This window comes from Chenopodium album, chromosome 20 (genome assembly GCF_948465745.1).
Source record: "Chenopodium album chromosome 20, dcCheAlbu1.1, whole genome shotgun sequence".
NCBI lineage: Eukaryota > Viridiplantae > Streptophyta > Magnoliopsida > Caryophyllales > Amaranthaceae > Chenopodium > Chenopodium album.
The window spans coordinates 4,495,818-4,516,645 of record NC_137853.1 but is presented as its reverse complement, the minus strand read 5'-3'; the positions used below and the strand labels follow the sequence as shown (position 1 = coordinate 4,516,645).

Genomic DNA, 20,828 nt, shown 5'->3' with positions numbered 1-20,828 from the left:
GTTGATGGTGGGTGCTGGTGGTGGTCGTGGACTTGTGGTTGTGTGGGAGGTGGCGGTGGTGTGGTTTGTGGCAGCGGTGGTTGCTCTAATTTTGTGGAGGTTGATGCCTTGATCGTTGAATTTGAGTCTTGAACCTTGATGGACTTAGGAGAGAGAGCCAAATGGGGATAAATAAGGGTAATCTTGTCCCTTCATTACTTTTGTTGGCGGTTTGATAAAAAACGTTGGCGGTATTTAGCAATCCACTTATTAAATTTGTCAATTTCCAAATATCTTCAAATTTGACGCAATTAATTTTCACGTGATTTTCCCTCATTTTACTAAGGAAACAATAAAAAAAATAAAATAAATGGACCCAGTCCTCTGCGCACACCTTCTTTCTTCTGTCTCTCATATCAGCAAGCAGCACCTTACCTCTTCCCACCCTTTGCTCCCCAAAAATTTAAACCACCGTATTTCTCAGCCGCCTTTCTCCGGCGACCGGAAACCGGCGACCCTTCTACGCCGACGAAAATCGACATCAATATAACCGCCGCTGCAACTCGACGCTCCCTTCTTCCGGTGGTTTTTTAGCCCTAATGTTCAATTCTCAATTATCACCAGTTGATTCCCAAAGTTTAGGGTTTTTCCGATTAAACCCTAGATCTGAAAAACAGTGGAATTTCTTCACCCAAAATTGAGATTCTACTCCTCTAAATATTGAATTTGTAGAATAGAATCCCAATTCACAGCTGGTCGAAAACTATGAAGAGCAGGTCGAATCGTCACCCGACATCCGACCCGCCGGATGACTGGGTAGACGGTTCATGGACAGTGGATTGCATTTGCGGCGTGAATTTCGACGATGGAGAGGAGATGGTGAATTGCGACGAGTGTGCTGTTTGGGTTCACACTCGTTGCGTTCGTTTCGTAAAGGGGGAGAAATCATTTGCTTGTGATAAGTGCAAGAGTAAAGCTACAAGGATTAACAATGATAGTGAAGAGACTGAGGTTGCGCAATTGCTCGTTGAATTGCCCACCAAAACGATCAAGATGAGTAGTGGGAATAATAATGTTTATAGTAGTAGTAATTCTTATGGTTTTAGTAATCATCCTCCACCTCCGCCCCCGCCTCGGAGACCGCCTTATCGATTGTGGGCGAATCGACCGATGGAGGAGAGGGTACATGTGCAGGGGGTTCCTGGGGGTGCTGATGATCCTAGTCTTTTTCAAGGGTTTCCTATACTTTTTGGGTCTGAGTTGTGGAAGTGTAGTGGTTATGTTCCTAAGAAGTTTAATTTTAGGTATAGGGAGTTTCCTTGTTGGGAGAAGGAGCAGGATGATGGGGAGGATGAGGCGAAGGCGGCCGGGAGCCCGGAGAATGTGATTGATAGAGGGGCTGGTGTGTTGTACTCTTTGTCAAAAGAGAATGGGGTTGTTAGTATGAGGGGAGGTCAAGCTAAAAGTGGTGGTTCTGATAGGAAAGGTTCTAAGGATAGGAAATTGGAGAATGGTGAATCTAAGAAGAAAGAAAAGGGTACGAGTCGGTCGATTGTGGTACATTGTAGTAAGAGAAGTAGAGAAGATTTGGGGTTGTCAAAGGATCGTGGTGGGAAGAAGAAAAGTAAAGCTAGTCATAGAGAACAGGATGATGTGAAGAAGAGTAAAGTTCAAAATTTTAAAGAAGGTAATTGCTGGAACTCTTAATGCTGTTTCATTGATATACTAAATTGCTAAATGTGTTTTAGACTTTGCACAATTTCTTGTTCATTGATTTTGCTATTGTTTTTATTTTTATTTTTATGTTAGTTGTCATACATTCAACTAGTGCTAGGCAAGCTGAAGTGTGTGAAAGCAAAGCTCAAAAAGTAGCATCAAATGGTAGCCTATCTGAGGGTAGTAACATAGAAAAACCCAAGAGAATTGCTGCTACTGATGAGGGAAATTTGGTACTTAGGTCCCCTGAAGTGTCTGGACTTGGGTATTCAATTGAGAAGAGAGTCAAAGCAGAAAAGCCTGGCCATGATGCTACTGATAGTTCTCAGAAGTCTGCTGAAACTGATGCAGTCGTTGCGGAGAAGGACAGCATAATTAGTCCTATAAAGAAAGAGGTATGTTTGCTGATCAAAGTCTTGTGCTTTATGCTGTTGAACATTTTTTTTTTTTGCTTATGAGGTATGAACTTATGACCACATGATTATGTCTTTCATTGGCATAGAATAGTATCCATGATATCATGGTATAATAAAATAAAGGCTCCTTATGCAATATTACACAATATCTCTGCTGTTCTGTAGCTAAGGGTCTGGGTGTGTCTTTTCACCCAAGCTCACTTGTTCCCAAAATATATGGTTTAGAACTTATAGTAGTTGTAGATTGATCCTTGTGTGAACTTATCGTTGGGAAACAGTAATTGGACTTAATGTCTTTTCAAATCATGCTTCACATGTTTAGCCACATGAAACTTTGCTTAGTAATAAAAGATTCCCTAGGCTCTAGACTCTAGAGTGATTTGCTTATGAGATTGCTGAGTAATTAGAATTATTGCCTCTGTTCTGTACTTCTGTTTGTTGTTCTTTTTGGGATATCTAAAAAGTCTTCCCAGCTTTAGCAAAGCCTTGTATCAGACAGTAACTGTTTCACTCATTATTCCCATGGCTATTTTGATTGGGTTCCAATAGATGTTTGATACGGGTTATGACTCATCAAGGCTCATAATTGCTCGAACTTAGGACACGGAGATTTGTGACTATGTCCTAAGTTTGGTCATGAGTCTCATAGCTTATGCACTCTTTAACATCCATTGGTTGGAAAGGATAATGCACTTTTTAAGCATAAGAGTGTTTGAAAAAATCCTATAAAAAATCCCAACAAATTAATTTGTCGCATTAGAAATGAGAAATTTGTTATAGGATTTTTGTTTAAGTTTCAATTGATATAATTTTTGACCGCCATGACTATGTTTTCAAACAAGCAGCCTCCAAAATTGGCATCTAACTTAAATAAGATCTATGACCTTAAGTTGGATGAGGACAAGAAAACATTATTGGGTTTTTTATTATTATTTTTTTTTATATATTTTTTAATTTTTTTAACGAACTTGTAAATATTAAAAATGATAAAGAATCATCTAGGACTTTGGTTTACAAGTTAGCTCGCTCTTTTGATGGCATGAACACATTTGTGTTCAATAGCGAGATGAGCCATTGTTTTTGTTGTGAGGAGATGGCACACGTCCTCGGTATCAAAAATACCGGGATTGCCTATGCTTCTTTTGCGCCTGCTACCTCTTTACAAGGATACCTTCCATTGCGCCTGTTAATTAGATTTTTTATTGCAATTACAAAAGGTTAATACATATGAATTGTGTTTAGACACCTATCTTTACAAGGATACCTTCCATTGCCCCAAACAAACGAGGACTTGAAACTTCCATCCAGAATCACGGTTCCCAAAGGAGAAACGTGCTGTTCACTTGTTTGCAAGTTTAAATTGTGTGGCAATATCACAAAAGGATGACTGTGGTGGTTGTTCACCTATAGCTTACATGCTAAGTGTTTGTGCATTATCTTTTTTTTGTTTTTTCCTAAGATTTATAATTTGGAAATAACTAATATAGTTCAGCAGTCTGTTTTAAAAACTAACATGACTGGTGTAAGTATTACTTATTTTGAGTTTATTATACATTTTGCGTCATATGACTTTTTGCATCTCTAGTAGGGTTACCAAATGAGCCCTATGGTGTTGCTGCTGTCTGATGGTATTGCCATGTCTGATTGATGGGCTGTCTATTTTATATTTATGGAGTGTATATTATGAAGCCTTGGAAAGTGATGACTGGTTGAGCCACTTTGGCTGTAAATTTCTTTCTAAGAATAGGGTTTTGAGGCAATTAACCAAAGTACGCCCCAAGACTCTCACACGCATGTTCACATATTTCTGTTTGTTCATGGACTCTTTAACACTTGTTCACTCATCTACTCCATGTACTGTGCTTGAAAGGACTGATGTACAAGATTTTATATGTGGTTTTTAAAATACTTTCTTTTGGCGACAACCTATAAAATCTTTGAGTATGACTGGCTATGTGTCCATTTTTCTTCTCTTTTGTTTCTCATCTCATTCAATCATGGCAAAGTAGATACTTTACTTACCATTCCTTTCCTCTCCCCAAATATCCTCATCTAAACACAAAAGTAAAAGGGAATTGGAACTGTTGCATCTTGCATATACGATATTACGCTGTATGTTGTTCAGTTAGGATCAAAAGGAGTAGCATTAGTATCTTTCACTATGAAGTGATTAAATAAAATGCAAACTTAGTTGTTCATCATGCCTGCCTTCCCTCTGTGCCTCTTATGCCTATGCTGCTACTTCCCAGGTCATTAGAGGTAGCTGTTTCCTCTTATAATTTCCCTGACTCATTTTCTGGCTAATGCTCTTAGAGACAATTGAGGATGAAATGGAAAATTGGCAAGGAAAGCTTAGCATGTAATTGTAGCTTTTTACTCTTATGGCATTTATTGTTGCAGATCAGGTAATTGATTGAGTGGCGATCGGGGAGGTTTTTTTTAAAACCTACTAACAATATTTTCAATCTCTCTCTTTGTTTCCTACCCCACCCCCTCTTTGTTGGTAAGATTATTGCACATCCTCGGTTTTTTTAGATGCATCACTGTTTATATTTAGTAGTTTCAATTTGCATGCATCACTTTCCTTTTTAGTTAATAAATTCTCTCTTCTCTTATCTCCTAAAATTGCCTTGGAGTCCATGATTTGAAAGTGATGCATCTAAAAAAAAAAAAAAAAAAAGAGGTAGTATTGTTAGTTTATAATTGAAGGAATAACTGAAATGGTATTAACAGATTGCATTGTTATCGTTGTCGGCTTATGTTTCTTCATTAATAGCCTTACATGACTGCTACCAATGCGATTGTTGATTTTTCTTATATTTTATAGGGACTTGTTTTGGATGTCATGGATAAAAATCAAGGAGTGCTTCCACTCATTCCAGAAGGACAAACTAGTGATATTTCGACGCTAAAGCCTCTCACTGAAGATGTGGATAATGCTAGGTTAGAAGTTAATAATACTGGGGATGCTAAGGATATAGAGACTACTGTGCCTTTGATCTCTGGACATTGTGTTAGTAAAACAGAATCAGATATTGATAATCCTAATGGGGTTTTGAGGAGTCATCCTTCTGATATTGATGTGGAGTTGCATTGTTCTGAGCAAATATCATCTCCTGATCGAGAATGTGAAGACTCCAAACAGAATGAGGCTATTGTAACTAGTTCCCAGCCCCTTGGGCAAGAGGTTCAAGACAATGACAAAACTTTTGAGGCACTGAGTGGCAATCAGCTCGTGAAGAATGAAGAATTAGTGGAAAATCAATGTAATAACAAAGTGAATTGTGAGGGTTCAGAAAATTCCATTGAGGTGCAAAGAACTCTTTCAGACAGTAAAGAAGTTACAAAAGTTTCAGGTGAGATTTCAAAATTGAGTGGGGAAATCCTACCTCCACCAGCCATTCATCATAAAACAGTGTCTGTTGGAAAGTCGTCGTCAAGCTCTTCAACCATTGTCATCTCAAGATCTTGTCTTTCTGATAAAAATAGGGCTGGAAGCTCACAGAATTATAGTTCCATTGGCAAACGAGCGTTGTCAAATTTCAGTATGGGTACTAAGAAGGAAAATGCACCTCTTGGTCAAGCTAAAGATGAAGATAAATATGAAAAAACAAAAAGCTTGTTTAAAGATCAGTCAAAATCTTCTACCAATGCTGTGTTGAAGGGATCACAGCCAAGCAAGCCTCTGATGAGTCCTAGTCTTAAACATAAAACTTCTCTAGGAAAGGATTCATCAAGGCATTTATCTTCAAAAAAGTCCTCCACTGATGGTGCCTTGCTTCCTTCAAGTACTGACGAGACTGCTGGGACACAGCAGACTCAACATGCTTCAACTGGGCAAAGTAAAAATACAGCATCTGCTGGACAACATAGAGGGGAAAAAGTTCTTCAGCCAAACTTGCAGCCATCATCCAAGTCAACTCAGTCATCTTTGGGTCACCTGCCACCTTCGTCAAGTACCCCTGCTGGATTAAGTGATGAAGAGGTCAGAATAAATTAATTGTCTACTTTTCATATAAATATATGTATACATATATTTTTTACTACATATTATCTTTTTTGTTTATTTTTTTTTTTTTTGTTTTTGTTTTTTTTTTTGCTACACAAGCTGTGCCTTACAATTTTTGGGTTTTGTATTGCAGCTTGCTTTGCTCTTACACCAGGAACTTAACAGTTCCCCCAGAGTTCCTCGAGTACCACGTGTACGTAATGCTGGGAGCTTACCTCAGTTATCTTCTGCCTCTGCAACAAGCATATTTAACAAGCGCAGTGCTAGTTCTGGAGGGAAAGATCAGCAGACAGTAAGATGGTTCCTTTATTATAGTAATAAATCTAATAAATAACTATGTTTTTTTTTAAATTTTGTCTGTATTTTCTTTCCTGGAGCTTGATAGTGGTGTTAAGGATCTTTGCTTTACATGCTTTCATCTATGACTATTTTGTCCTTGCATCGATTTGAGCATCTGACTGTGTGTATATGTTGTGCTAGTTTTCAAGAAGAAAGAACAAGGATGGGTCTCGCAATTCTCGTGATCTAGATAATGAAGCTAGGAAGGTAGACAGGGCACCTTCATCTCCTGATTCCGTAAAAACATCTGATGCTTTGACTCATGCAGAATGTGAGTCAATACATTCTGTGAGGAAGAATGGTGAAGATGTTTCCACATCAGCAGCAAATAGTGGTCCATCCTCCACTGATGCTAATGAGCGAAAATCATCATCTACCCGTGATTCCCCTGTCAATAAGCCTGAAGATGATACAGGCACAAATAAGGGCCTTGCTCCAATACATCGCACTCTACCAGGTTGCTGCATTAATATGTGATCAATTTTTTTTGATTTTTGATTCCAAATAATGTGGCATCACTAATGGATGCTCTTTTTTTTTGTTCACACTTGTAGGACTTATTGCTGAAATTATGGGCGCAGGCAGGCGTATGACATATGAAGAATTGTGTAATGCTGTCCTTCCGGTGAGTTCTACAGTTTGCATGATGCTTAATGTGTGAATATATTATTACAGGTCAAGGGCATGGCTCTGAATCTCTGATGCTTTTTTGCTGATTAATCTTTACAGCATTGGCAAAACTTGAGAAAGCACAATGGCGAGAGGTATGCCTACTCCAGTCATTCTCAAGCCGTACTTGATTGTTTGAGGAACCGGTCTGAATGGGCACGATTGGTTGATCGTGGTCCCAAGGTATGTTATCATCCCAATAAATCAACTGCTTCTTATCTTTTATTTGCTCACTTTCATCAATCACTCTCTTTTATCACTCTTGCTGTTATTTTTGGTGACCAATTACACCAAGACGACTTGTGGATTTTTCATGACGGAGTCCAAAATCTGGAAATCTTTCAGCTGAAAACCTATATTGTGACCCTTGAATTTTTGGATTTTTTTAATTCAGCATACCCCTCTCTGCTAGTTATTAATGACTAATTAGCAGATATGTGACATGCGTATGATTGTTCTAGTCCCTACCAATAGTTGCATGCTGGAGATGGTGGTGGTTAAAATGGTTGATTATATAATTTGCCCATGTGGAGGATGAGTTATAGGTGCTTCATTTTACTAATGATTAAGGTTTTTTTTTTTTTTTTTTTTTCCCCAGACTAGTGCAAGTCGAAAGAAGCGCAAGGTTGATGTTGAGCCTTCTAATACCGAGTCAGAGGATGGTGAGGACAGAACTCGTAGAAATGGTAAGAGCAAGAGCTTTGATTCAAATAAAGATGAATTTCCTAAGGGCAGGAGGAAAGCTCGAAAGCGTAGGAGATTAGCCTTACGAGGAAGAGGGGTTAAAGATGATCGTAGAAGAACGAAGAAGGGAGTCGGTTCTGATGACTCTGGCACATTTTCCAATTCCAGTGAAGACAGTGGTTCTAGTGATGATGACAGCCAAGGAAGCGGGCGTGCAGCTAAAAGTGAAGTTTCTGCCAGTTCAGCTGATAATGCTGCCTCATAGTGTAAACTCTGAAGCATGTAAAATCCAGTTGATCGCAAGTGTTATATACTAACATCTGGTGTGGGAAACTCCTGTCAACACCGAGAGTTCTATACTCAAAATGCGGTCTCGTTTCTCAGCAGCCACTCAGCCAGTCCTATATCCCCTCAAAATATTTGGTTTATTGCAAGAGCAGGAATGCTGTTATCTTGCTGTGTTAAAAGTGTTGCCTTCGAGTTTTGAGGAGATGGGCCTGCTTTCTTCCCCTAGAGGAAATGATTCCAGTTTTAGTGTGTACTATAGAGAAATACAAAGTAGGTGTTAGTGTAAATACTAAATTTTAGTATTCCTTTTTGTAGCTCTTTTGTTGGAGGTTGGGGGAGGAGGTTAGAAATCACGATATTTAATCATTGTTTCTTTCAACTCTGATCCAGCTTGATTACTTTGTAATGTAAAAATCCTGTAAATTCTATAATCGCATATTAATTGCTGATTTGCCTATTTATTTGTAGTTGCTATTGATGTGGCGGAGTAGGAGCTGGATTGTTTCATTTCATGTAGGATTTCTAAGCCTATAATAATGCGTGTCCTCAATGACTCTATTGCTTGTTAATACTTAAGCCGTGCATAGATATTAGTATATTACACATCTTATATTCTTATTACCAACCCGGAAAGAAAAGAAAAGAAAAAAAAAAAAACTGTTACCAACAAAGCTTAAATTCTGACTTCTATGTTTGTCTCCTTATTGGTTAGCTTGGTTTTTTTCTTTTTCTTTTTTTTTTTTGAAAGATTATTGGTAGCTTGTTACTAATAAAGAAATATTTTTGTTGGTAGTATGGTTGTTATTTGCACAACTTGGTAACAACTGGTCGTTCAAAATGTTTATATCTCAAATTTGGATTAGAATTTTTCTTATTAGAATTTCAAATGTGAATAATCAAGAAATTTAAGTGATTAGACTTTGATAAAGAATTAGAAGTATTTCTTTTACCAACATTATGAGTCCTATCAAATTACTTTCATTTTAAACTATTATCCAATTGCATGTTTTCACATTTGAATACTTTTCTTTTCTTACATCGAATTAGACTTGGATTGGATCTGAACAAACTATAAACGATCTTTGCCTTACACCATTCTTTCGAGCGAGTTGGTGTTAGAGGTGTTGAAAAATCAATTTGAATTGATAACATTGATCGAATCTGTTCTAAAGCTAAATTCGGTTTAGAACTAGACTGATGTTTTTTTACCATATTTTATTGTTTTTAAAAAGTAACATACGCTTACGTCCAAAAAAAAAAAAGAGAGTAACATACGCACTTTAAAAATGGTCTAATGCAATTGGTCTAGCTGTCATTCCTTGATTTTCAAAACAAGAGGGTTCGGTTCGGTCGAGTGTTGGACCAGTGAACACCCCCCATACGTTGTGGTGCACCCAAAACGGTGGAGTAGCGAAGGGGTAAGATTAACGATTAACCAGGTCAAGTACTCAACGTTCAAAACCAGACAACAAAACCAAAAACACACATCTTATTACGTGCTACAACTTGCCTTCCCAGCTCTGCAATCAGACCCTCGCTTTTCGCATATTCCTTTTTTCCAGCTAGGGATTTCAATCTCCCTACTTTTTTTAATTCAATTCTATTTTCAATTGAATTCAATCCCCAATTTCTCAATTTCTCTTATCAAATCACATTGTCTAATCTTGTCATTTACAGCTATTCCAATTAATTTCTTCTCAAATTCGACCACCCCATTTCCATTTCTTGATCTGCACATTCAATTTCCTCTTTTCAATTCACTGGTAAGTATTAATTGATAATCACTAACCCTAGCAATTTTACTCGATTAATTTTGCACTTTGTCTGATCTGGGTTGTATTCAATTTGATTTAAGTGTTTTTCCCCTTTTCAAATCTATCAATTTTGCAGGGTTGATTCAATTTTATTAGTTAATTGAATTAATCAATTCATCAGTTAGAGCTGATTTAGGATCTACAATGACGGTTTTTGAATCTGGGCATGCGAATTCGTTTAAAAATGGAGTAATTTACTCGCCGCAAGAGGAGAAACGCATCGTGAAGGAGTTGAATGATCAAGCTGAATCTAATCTTCAAGAAGGCAACTTATACTATGTTGTCTCTAGCAGGTAACATTTTCATGAATTTGTTTTTGAGGAATTTTTAAAGTTTCTTTCTATTTTTGCCATCTTTACATGTGTAGAATTGCCTGAAGTGGGAAATTGATTTGCATTTAAGCAGTTTTTCTTGATTTCTTTGGTTAATTAGTTGAACTGTGTTTAATGTGATGAGAGTTTTGGTGGGTGAAGGAGGGAATTATGTGATATGTGATTTTATACTCTAGGTATTGCGAATTCGATTCTTCGAGTGTACTTGTCAAGACCAGCATTAATTTCAGCTTACTTGTTTTAATTCCTTATGGTTACTGTGAATAGGAATTAGACATTTCAGCACGTTGCTCTATGTAGCTTTGTATGGGTGCAACCAGAGGGTAGCTGTGAATAAAAGCACAATGGTGATCTCGGCACTTTCCAACTGTGAGATGTTGTGGTTTTAGTAATATGTTGTTGTAAAAAGGAGAGTAATATCACCCTAAATGGAAGGATTTACATTAATGGAGTTCATTCACTTGTTCTGACTATACTCTGTAAAATGTCTAAAGACTATAAGTTATTTCATGCTTCTTTCATGTCTAGATCAAAGTGATTCCTTACATTTGCTATGCTTTGATTGTGCCTGCTTTACTGCCAATAAACTTAATAACAACAAAAAGTGCCTCCCCTTATGAGATACTCTTTTCAATCCTTTCGGCTAGCTGAACCCTTGCTGTTAGACTACTAACTCAATCGAGTTTCACCTTTTAAAATCCTTACTGAGAGAAATGGAGAAGGTGCACTCAATCTTTTGTCCATGCTTCAGCTTGTGAGTAGGGTCTCTACTGCCTTAGCCCTTAAGTAAGATGTTTTTAGGAGTAGTAAGCAGCCAATGTACTCTTATTTGTGAAACAAGGAATGTAAAAAAGGGCATACTGATTGGTAGTAAGGAATGGAAATAAAATGCTTGTGGATCAACGTAGCATGATTTGATCTTTTTTGGGAGGAACGTATTTTGCAGTTTTCATTTTGGAAAAGACTGTGTACTGAGAACAAGAATATATATATGATTGGCCCTAGCCTGTTATTGGATGTAATTTGTGGAATCTGATGACCAGTGCATAATGGATAGCCAACCTTGATCATCTTAAAGATGAATATGACTCAAAGAAGTGGGCACTTGGAAGTGATGCTGACTTAATGATTAGGTTTTATATGTTGTGAGTTCCATACATTTGAGAGGTTTTATATGAAATGCTGTTTCTAAATGGAAAGGTATTTAAGTAACTGAATAGCTCCCATGTCTATGTAGATCAGTAGATACATGTCCTATGGAGTTCCTATTTTAATTTTTTATGATTGGAATGATTATTGAGATCTTTGTAAGTTTGTATGAGGCTTTGAAACTGTTTAATCAACGTGAATGACATGAATGTCTATGGTATAATAATATATCTACTAAGTGGTAAATCTGCTAATTACTATTCTCTGATGCAAACAGCTTTACACCATTGTCACAGTCTTATCCATGTAGAAATTGCAATACACAATTTGTTAGGAAATGTTTCACTGAGATATTTAGCTTCATAAGTATCTATTGAGATAAAAGTAACTGGCTAACATGAAAGATAAAAGTAACTGGCTAACATGAAAAATACTTTTCTAGAACTCTCAGCTACTACTCATGAGCTATTTTACTCCGACAAGGCTGTTTATGTTTCATACCCAGTTCGACATGAAAGGTTCTGGATCTGGGAATGGCATCTGCATCTGGGAATGGCATCATATGTGGCTGCCAGTCAGACACGGCAGGCTAAAAGGAAGAGTGATTTTGAGGAGAAAGAAGATATTCGAGAGTTGTTTCAATCTATTATATTAACCCTACTTCTGAATTGGGAGAGAAGAGAGGGGGGGGGGGGGGGATAACCTATTTTTTTGTTAAAAGATTGGGCCTTTTGCTGAGAATGTAAACACTATCACACTGATGTGATTTTTGGTGATAATCATTGTTTCAGTGATCTTTTCTTGCAACGGCAAAGGCTGTCAACTTAGTAACTCACATGCTTGCTGCGCTGTATGATTTTTCATGTAGGGGTAGGTAAAGAGGGGGTAGAATAGAATACTTAATATGAAGTATATGAGAAATAATTACCCCACATGATACTATAACTTTATAGCTGTATGTTACTCAGACTCTTTGTATTAACTCAAGTACCCGTGTCGGACCCTCGACACTCGGACATGGGTATGAGGTATGACACTTGGACACTTCATTTTAGTTCAAAATCTTAGAATTTTATCACAAAATAGCCAAGTCGGACACTTGGACACATATCAGGCATGAGTACCCGAGTCCGAGTAACATTAGTTCCCAATTTTGCCTCACATTATCTGAATTTTATTTCTTGTTCATTGTCTTCAACATTGCTAATCTCAAACTTTGAGTAATGAGGGATTGATACTTATTATAGCTTTTCTCTTGACATCTTCAATTCAATATATTTTTTTTCTTTAATACTTCTTTTTAAGAAAAAAAATTATTTTATAAATATTTTTATTGCTTTTTCTTTGATCCCTTATTCCCTTGACCATGTCTAAAATTTCAACAGGATCCCCATGTCTTGAAATTCCAGCTTTGTTGGGTCCAGCATATGAATTTATACCCGTGTGACTCTTGAGTAACATAGCTCAAGACTAGGACAACAATGCTTAAGACATTGCTGTTGACCTTATTATCCATGTTTAAATTGTCTTAAAAGGAAAATTCACTTCTTTTGATTAAGAAGCCATTAGGCTCTTGTTTTATATAATTATTAAATTAAATATAGATGACCAGAAAACACACAAGTGATCAAAGAAAAAAATCAAGATGAACTGAGATTTATACAGACACATCATTGATATTTATAATGCAGTTGGATATGTAAGCTTCTGTGCTTCTTGTGTTTTTTTTACCGTGATTAATTTGTTAAGATCCCACTTACTTTTTTTCTCATACATGTACTGCTGTTTTTCTTTCCGCTCAGGTGCTGGGTGTATGATTGAACAAATAACAGAGCAATTTTAAATGCCTTTTTCAATAGAATATTTTTAAGTGATTGCCATCATGCTGTAAAATATATATCTATTGTCACTATTTACTCACATTTGAATTCCACGACAAACCTATTTTATTTTTTCTGGGCATATGAGCAGATCAAAGATTGCTGTGTCAGATTTAGTTGTTTACAGTTGTTGATATGGTGCTTTCTTTCCCTTGTGTTCAGATGGTTTATTGGGTGGAAGAGATATACTGAGCAAGATGGTGAAGATTGTGAAATGAATGGGAATACAGCAGATTTACCAAATCCAGCTGAAAGACCAGGGCCGATTGACAACTCTGATTTAATTTTAAATGTAAACGGTGGTGATGCTGATAATTTAGAGCTTCTTAGAACATTAGAGGAAGGACAAAATTATGTATTAGTTCCTGAAGAAGTTTGGAAGAAGCTATTGGAATGGTAAGACCACCCCATGTTTTAATTTTTTTCCCTTTCAAGCATCTTATTCCCTTTAAACCTTTTTATTTCCCAACCAAATATTACTTTGTCATGTCAGGTACATTCATCTGTTGAGTATGTAGCTACTAAGAGTCAATTTCAGGAGTATAGTCTCAATTTTAGATAGCATGCTTGCACATAGCACATAGAATGTAATTTATGATTTAAGATTATAGTCACACTTAATTTTACTTATCATAGCTGGATCTGAATCAAATATTAACTTCAATTTGTACTTCCTCCATTCCTTTAATATTGCAATGCTTGCACTTTACACTATTCGCTCACCCTTTAACAACATGTTATTCATACTTAGGGACAAGAAGATTTCTGTTTTTGATTGCACAAATAGGCCAGCCTTCAATGTCTCAATGTGTTAGATGAGAGAAACTAAATAATGGACTAATGGGCACTAATATGGTTTGATCATCTTAGGGACAAGAAAAATTCTGTGATCATATGCCTCTTTCCACATCTTCTTTAATTATATGTGTGCGGGATGCTTGGATTTTTTTAATTTTCAACCCCTGTTCCAACATTAATTAAGTATGATATTAAGGGTGATTCCAGACTCGTGCAGTGCTAACATTATTATAATAATATTGTATTCTGTAATACCTTTGATTAATGATTAAATTTCTCAGGTACAATGGAGGACCTCCACTGCCTAGGAAGCTGATTTCTCAAGGTGCTATCAACAAAAAGTTTAATGTTGAAGTTTATCCTCTATCTCTTAAGCTAACAGATTCCAGGGACAATAGCCAATCTGACATAAGTTTCAGTAAGAAGGTATTAAATGCTTGATGTAATTTACAGCTTTGGTGGAACCTTTTCTGCTGCTTCCTGAAAATAATGTCGGACTTTCCTTTCAATCTCAACTCTATTATTGAGATTTATTAGAATCAGCCTGTAAATGGTCACTGTTTTTTAGACAGTCTATACTTCTTGTTCTTTAACCATGGAATATTAATTTTATTAAAAAAATATATAGGAAATTAGTACTTGATTATGTCGCTTAGATTTCAGTTTCTGCATATTTAAATATTTTCTTTTTTGTTTTCAAGTAAAAATTGTCTGGCTCTGATTTTAAGAGTTGATCATCATGCTCAGGCTTCTACCCTTGAGCTCTATGAAAAAGTGTGTGCACTCAAAGGGCTACCACAAGATAAGGTGTGTTGGTCTCTTTATACAGATGTTTGCCTACTTAATTCTTATTTTTCTTCTTCCAATTTTATTATTACACGTCATAATTTATTTTCTTTTGCCTGAGGTCCCAATTTCACTGGGTTTTAAATAATTTGAACAGGTCCAAATATGGGACTACTTCAATGAGAGGAAGCAATGTATATTAGTTCCTTCGGGCAACAAGACTTTGGAGGATGCTAACCTGCAAATGGACCAGCATGTTAGTAGTGCTTCCTTTCTTTCTTTGTCTAATTTGCAGTGTAAAAATAGTTGTCACTGAATTTAAAGAACTTGTATGTAAAATTTCACTTTGTGGGGGGCTCTTTGTAAAGTGTGGCTAGTGAAAGAATTTAATTAGGGGCAATTCATCTAAAAAATAATGTTGTATCCATGTGCAAACACCACAATTCCACCAGTGAGATGAATATTCTTGTGGATTTGTTGTTGTATCATAAGAACAATCTTAATTGGCGAACCAAGTTTTTAAAGGGAGAGAAATTTTTACCCTGCTTTCTGAGTTATTAAATCTTGCACTGATTCTTGTGGATTTGTTGTTTTTACTCTTATAATGACTTTTGACTCTTCTTCTGTAGATTCTTTTGGAGGTGCGAACTGTTGGGGAGGTATCAACTGGCCTTGGGGTTATATCAACCGGAAATGAACTTGCTTTGGTTCCTATGGAACCATCAAGGTCTGCTGTGACTATTGCTGGGGGCCCAGCCTTTTCAAATGGTTACTCAACAAGATACAGTTCCAATTTGTATTCTGGATTGAGTACTAGCTCGACTGCTGAGAATGGTGGTCATGATAGCAATGGTAGTCAGAAAAAAAAGGAAAAAGGAGGCTTATCAGGGTTACAGAATCTTGGGAATACCTGCTTTATGAATAGTGCTCTTCAGTGTTTGTTCCATACTGCACCTCTTGTTGAGTACTTTCTTCAAAATTATACTGATGAGATAAACAAGCAAAACCCATTGGGAATGCATGTATGCACTTTTCAAATATTCTTCATTTTTGTATATTTGAGTTGGTCTTTATCTAGATTTTTGATGTAGAATGAGGTATTGAGCTTGTGTGTGGATTTTTTCTGTGCAGGGTGAGCTGGCCATTGCATTCGGTGATTTGTTGAGGGAGATGTGGTCTTCTGGGCGGACATCGATTGCACCGCGTCATTTTAAGGGGAAACTTGCTCGCTTTGCTCCTCAGTTCAGTGGGTATAATCAGCATGATTCTCAGGTTATTGCCTTTTGGTGCTCATTATTTGCATTGTATAATTTATTAAGCTGCCTTGTAACTACCTCTACCAAATGATTACCCCTTCCTCACTCACTGTTGCTAACCCTGTTACCTCACCACTCTACCTGATCGTCATCTCCAAAACTGCGTTCTGGTGGAATTTTTTTCTTTTGGGGTAGGTTGATTAGGGTTGGACAAGAGAGAATGCTGCAGGGGTTGTCATGGAAGCGATGGGGCAACGAAGGGAAGAGAGGGTGTTAATGTGCGAGGAGGTTTAGGTTGTATTGTGCTGGTGATGGAGCTTCTTTTCGTAAGAGGAATTGGTGGTTGTGTTGGAGAGTGAGGTGGCAGTGAAAGTTAGGATTTTGAGCAATTTAGGGAATCATTTGGTTGGTTGTGCTACCAAAACAATGACTTGATAATTGGTGGAATTTATTTTACTATGAGCTGGATATATGATTAGTTTCTCAGCTCTCTCTCTCTCTCTCTCTCTAACAAAATACTTAATTTGACAAATTTACTACCAAAGCTTACGAGCTTTGACCACCAAATCCCATGGTTTCTATTATATTGATTTTTTAGGCAGTTTTAATTCTGTGAACTTCTAGTTTTTGCCTAGTTGAGGACGAGACCTACAATTGTCTATTCTATATTCCCACTCCCACGTCCAAATAATTATTTTTCTCTCATGTGTAACTTTCTAGTTTCCTACAATACATCATAAGTTGCTTAATGATAAAATTTTATATCATTTAGGAACTGCTTGCCTTCTTGTTGGATGGATTGCATGAAGATTTGAATCGTGTTAAACAAAAACCTTACATTGAGATGAAAGATTCAGATGGCCGGCCAGATGAGGAATATGCCGAAGAGTGTTGGAGAAGTCACAAGGCGCGTAATGATTCGATCATTGTTGATACTTGTCAGGTTGGTAGAGTTTTTTTTTTTTTTTTTTTTGTTGTTGTTGTTGTTGTTGTTGTTGTTGTTGTTGATCTATTAAGACTGATCTTTTTTTGATTATCTATTGTCCACTAAGTACTCTTTATCTTTTTTATTTTTCTGACGAGGTGGGAAGGGCTGTAATTTTACTGTAAGGGCTTTAGGAAGTGTATCTCTTGTTTTCAGAATTTCCATTATTTGTCCTCACTATTAATGGCCTTGAAGTGGTTTAACACGTATTATGCCTAGAAATGTCTGCAATTAATATTAAAAAAAAAAGTTATACTGGTGAATGTATTTGATCGAATTGCATAATCTTTAGCTACGTACTTTGACTTGCACAACTTTATTTCTTTTTCTCTGCTTATAGCTCAACACATGCTTGAAACTTGATCAGTAGTTGAGCTAATTGGATGATTGGCCACATTTTGTCCTAAAACTACTCTGATTCTGTTTGATGGGTAAAATGCCAACATATGTCACTGCTCTCTGTATTATTGAAATTTAATTGACCTGTTATCCCATTTTGGGCAAGCTAGTATTTGCAATGGATCACAAAAGTGACTTTGGTGTACTTTATTCATGATTTATTGCTTTGTTGACTATATTATGCTGCTGCAGAATATTATCAATATTCTGAGCTAAAGACTAAAATCTTCCATCCGTCCAAAAAAAAAAAGGAGATTTGAAACCCGGTTGTGTTGTTCAAAAATACAAAGATCACTTGCAACAGAACAGCAGAACTTATTGGCCATGCATTAAATTCAGTAATTTTCATTTCATATGAGATATATTTGGCTGTTTGCTAAGACGCTAACCATGTTTGGTGGCATTTCGATGCACAGGGCCAGTACAAGTCTACACTAGTTTGTCCAGTTTGCAACAAGATCTCAATTACATTTGATCCATTTATGTACTTGAGTTTGCCCCTGCCATCAATGACCAATAGAACGATGACGATTACAGTGCTGTACACTAATGGAGTTGGGCTTCCAATGCCATATACTGTGACAGTTTCAAAACATGGATCCTGTAGAGATCTGATCCAGGCACTCGGAACTGCTTGCTGTCTAAAGAATGACGAGAGCCTCCTCCTTGCTGAGGTGGATATGCTTTATATTGTGCCCTGGCTACTCCTGGCTAAATTGCATTTTTTTTTATACATTTGTCGGCTGTCACTAAAATGTTATATTTTACTTTCAGGTTTATGATCACAAAATTTATCGGTATATGGAATCTGCTCAGGAGTCATTGTCTTCCATCAAGGATGATGAACATATTGTAGCTTACCGAGTTCCTAAGAAACTAGGGCTAAAGAAACTGGAGATAGTTCATCAATCCACTGAAAAGTAAGTGACACTACTAAAAGTAGGTTTCAGAAATCTCCTTCCCCTACCCTCCTTAAAGAATGTATTGGTCTTCAGGGATCTTTGCTTGATTTAAAAATTTACTTTTCAAATTTCACTGCTGTGCTGTTACATTATCGAGCTACATTTCTCATAGTAACTCCTGATGACAGGAAGCTTTTAGGATCGCCACTTGTAACCTATTTGCAAGAAGAGCCACAAACTGTTGCTGATGTTTGTGTTGCCATTACAAGTATCCTTTCCCCCTTGAGGAAGGCCCATGTGCCATTGAGTAAGAATCACAGTGAGAAGGAAAATGGCTCTCCGTCGGGAGGCAATGATGAAACAGATAATGGGTTCATGAATGACACTGCGGGATGCAAGTGTAGCAGCGATTTGCCTTTCCAGCTCACTGTAACCGAGGACAGGCTTTCTTCAATTGGCAGACAACTTGATGATGATTATGTCAGAAGTAGTTCTTTCTTGAGAGTTGCTCTTCATTGGACTGATAGTGTACACGAACTTTATGATATTAGCTATCTGGAGGATTTTCCTGAGGTGTGCAAGTCCGGATTTACTGCAAAGAAAACTCGTCAGGAAGCCGTTTCTCTTTTTTCATGCATGGATGCATTTTTGAAGGAGGAGCCTCTTGGACCTGATGATATGTGGTAGGACACCTTATTGTTTTTTAATTTCAAAGCCTGTGTACTTGGTTATATTCAGCATGTTCAAAATCAGCGCGCGTAATTTATTATTTTCTCTGTTTGAATACAGGTATTGCCCAAATTGCAAAGAACATAGACAGGCTTCCAAGAAGTTAGATCTTTGGAAATTGCCAGAGATACTCGTCATTCACCTGAAACGGTTCTCATATAGCAGATATTTTAAAAACAAACTAGATACATTTGTGAGCTTCCCCATCCAAAACTTAGAATTGAACAAATATGTGAAGGAAAAAGATTCATCTAATGTTCCCTACATATACGAGTTGTATGCCATCAGCAATCATTATGGTGGCCTTGGTGGCGGACACTACTCTGCATATGCTAAGGTCAGAATTCTATCGTAAAACTTTGCTTCTTTGGCTGAAACTGTGTTTCTTGGTGATGTGTGATTCTGATCACTAATGTTCATAAGATGCATATTTTTTACAAGTATCTATTTATTTTTCATTCTTATTGCAATTATAGACTTGCACTTGGGTTGACCTTGTGCATGGCAGATTTTCTCATTCATTTTTGTTAACTCTAAATGTTCTTTCAGTGAACGGTCATTATGTTTACATTGTTAAGTAGTTTATGGATATCCTCGATGCATTTTGGGTCTGCAATTTGACAATCAAGTGTACTGATTCCTCTTTAACTTTTACTAATTTGAGTGAGCTACTTTAAATAGACCATGTCATACTATTATTGCTGCTCCCCCCACGAGTCTAGGCCCGCCAACTAGCCCTATCAAAACAGTTGGTTGAGTCAGTTTCAAACGAGCATCTGTCTCGGAATTGGTTGTGGTGTGAGACTTTGTAAAAACATAAAAAAATAAAAAATAGAGCTGATGTATCATGTTAGTTACTCCTATTGAGTTTAGCCCTTTTAGTGAAGGTATTAACTATCTTAAAAGCTGTAGAGTGTATGGTTCATTTCAATTGGAAACTTATTGGGCTTTATTTGTTGATTGTGCAGTTGATTGAGGAGGACAAATGGTATCACTTTGACGACAGTCACGTTTCTCCAGTAAGTGAAGCAGATATCAAGACTTCAGCTGCATATGTCTTATTTTACCGTAGGGTCAAAGTTGAAGCAAAATCTGAAGCCAGAGGATGATCTTGGGATCATAGTCATTCTTAAAGGCAGTGTTGATTGTGCACGTCTACAACTGCTAATACTCATTCAGCCTGGATATTACAGGCAAACTACATTATACATGTGTTTTTTGTGCAATATTCAGAAGATTAGCTTTTGGATGCAGGCTGACGTTGGCTTTAGATGGAGTTGATTAGCACGGAATTTTGGTTAGTAAGATTGGGAGGTAGGCCTTCATTTATTCCACCGACATTTGCTCATTTGTTCAACAAAATTTTGAAGTGAGCAGCTAGATCATAGATTATTGGAATTATTTTTCCTAGGCCTTGTGTATAGGTCTGGCTATCAGTTGCTGATTAATTATACTAGGAAGCATTCATAACACTCTTTCCACCTCTGTGGTGGTTTTATTTAGTTTCCTTTTGGAGAACGACTTGATGTGTAACTACTACGTCCTTCGTGATGAAATTTTCTTTTGTTGATGTATATTTTGCCATGTTGCGTATGCATCCAGTGGTGCCCCAAGCTCAACATTTGGGTTATACATCGTAATATTTTTTTGCACTTGATTACATCATGTAGCTATATTGTACTCCAGAGTTATTAATAA

General features: G+C 36.9%; 2 protein-coding genes across 2 annotated transcripts; both read left to right on the top strand.

Moving 5' to 3' along the window:
* Positions 1–349: 349 nt before the first annotated feature.
* On the top strand, positions 350–8,557 carry LOC145597751 (uncharacterized). The gene is made up of 8 exons (XM_081653994.1): positions 350–1,666; positions 1,789–2,090; positions 4,939–6,096; positions 6,254–6,412; positions 6,601–6,916; positions 7,014–7,084; positions 7,189–7,311; positions 7,727–8,557. Exons 1-8 carry the CDS (start codon positions 745–747, stop codon positions 8,075–8,077), a joined length of 3,402 nt encoding a protein of 1,133 aa, XP_081510120.1. The 5' UTR covers positions 350–744; the 3' UTR covers positions 8,078–8,557.
* A 1,048-nt stretch (positions 8,558–9,605) lies between these two features.
* Positions 9,606–20,706, top strand: LOC145599498 (ubiquitin carboxyl-terminal hydrolase 10-like). The gene is made up of 14 exons (XM_081655866.1): positions 9,606–9,863; positions 9,991–10,207; positions 13,438–13,671; positions 14,355–14,499; positions 14,821–14,880; positions 15,017–15,115; positions 15,489–15,881; positions 15,991–16,131; positions 16,888–17,058; positions 17,916–18,173; positions 18,274–18,419; positions 18,590–19,084; positions 19,191–19,467; positions 20,099–20,706. Exons 2-14 carry the CDS (start codon positions 10,059–10,061, stop codon positions 20,237–20,239), a joined length of 2,709 nt encoding a protein of 902 aa, XP_081511992.1. The 5' UTR covers positions 9,606–9,863; positions 9,991–10,058; the 3' UTR covers positions 20,240–20,706.
* Positions 20,707–20,828: the final 122 nt, after the last annotated feature.

Excerpts from the sequence above, each read along its gene's own strand:
- LOC145597751 (XM_081653994.1), top strand. The coding sequence starts at position 745 with ATGAAGAGCAGGTCGAATCGTCACCCGACATCCGACCCGCCGGATGAC. Across the intron at positions 6,097-6,253 it reads CTGGATTAAGTGATGAAGAG|CTTGCTTTGCTCTTACACCA; the intron begins GTCAGAATAAAT and ends TTTGTATTGCAG. Across the intron at positions 6,917-7,013 it reads AATACATCGCACTCTACCAG|GACTTATTGCTGAAATTATG; the intron begins GTTGCTGCATTA and ends TCACACTTGTAG.
- LOC145599498 (XM_081655866.1), top strand. The coding sequence starts at position 10,059 with ATGACGGTTTTTGAATCTGGGCATGCGAATTCGTTTAAAAATGGAGTA. Across the intron at positions 13,672-14,354 it reads TGGAAGAAGCTATTGGAATG|GTACAATGGAGGACCTCCAC; the intron begins GTAAGACCACCC and ends TAAATTTCTCAG. Across the intron at positions 18,420-18,589 it reads GTTCATCAATCCACTGAAAA|GAAGCTTTTAGGATCGCCAC; the intron begins GTAAGTGACACT and ends TCCTGATGACAG.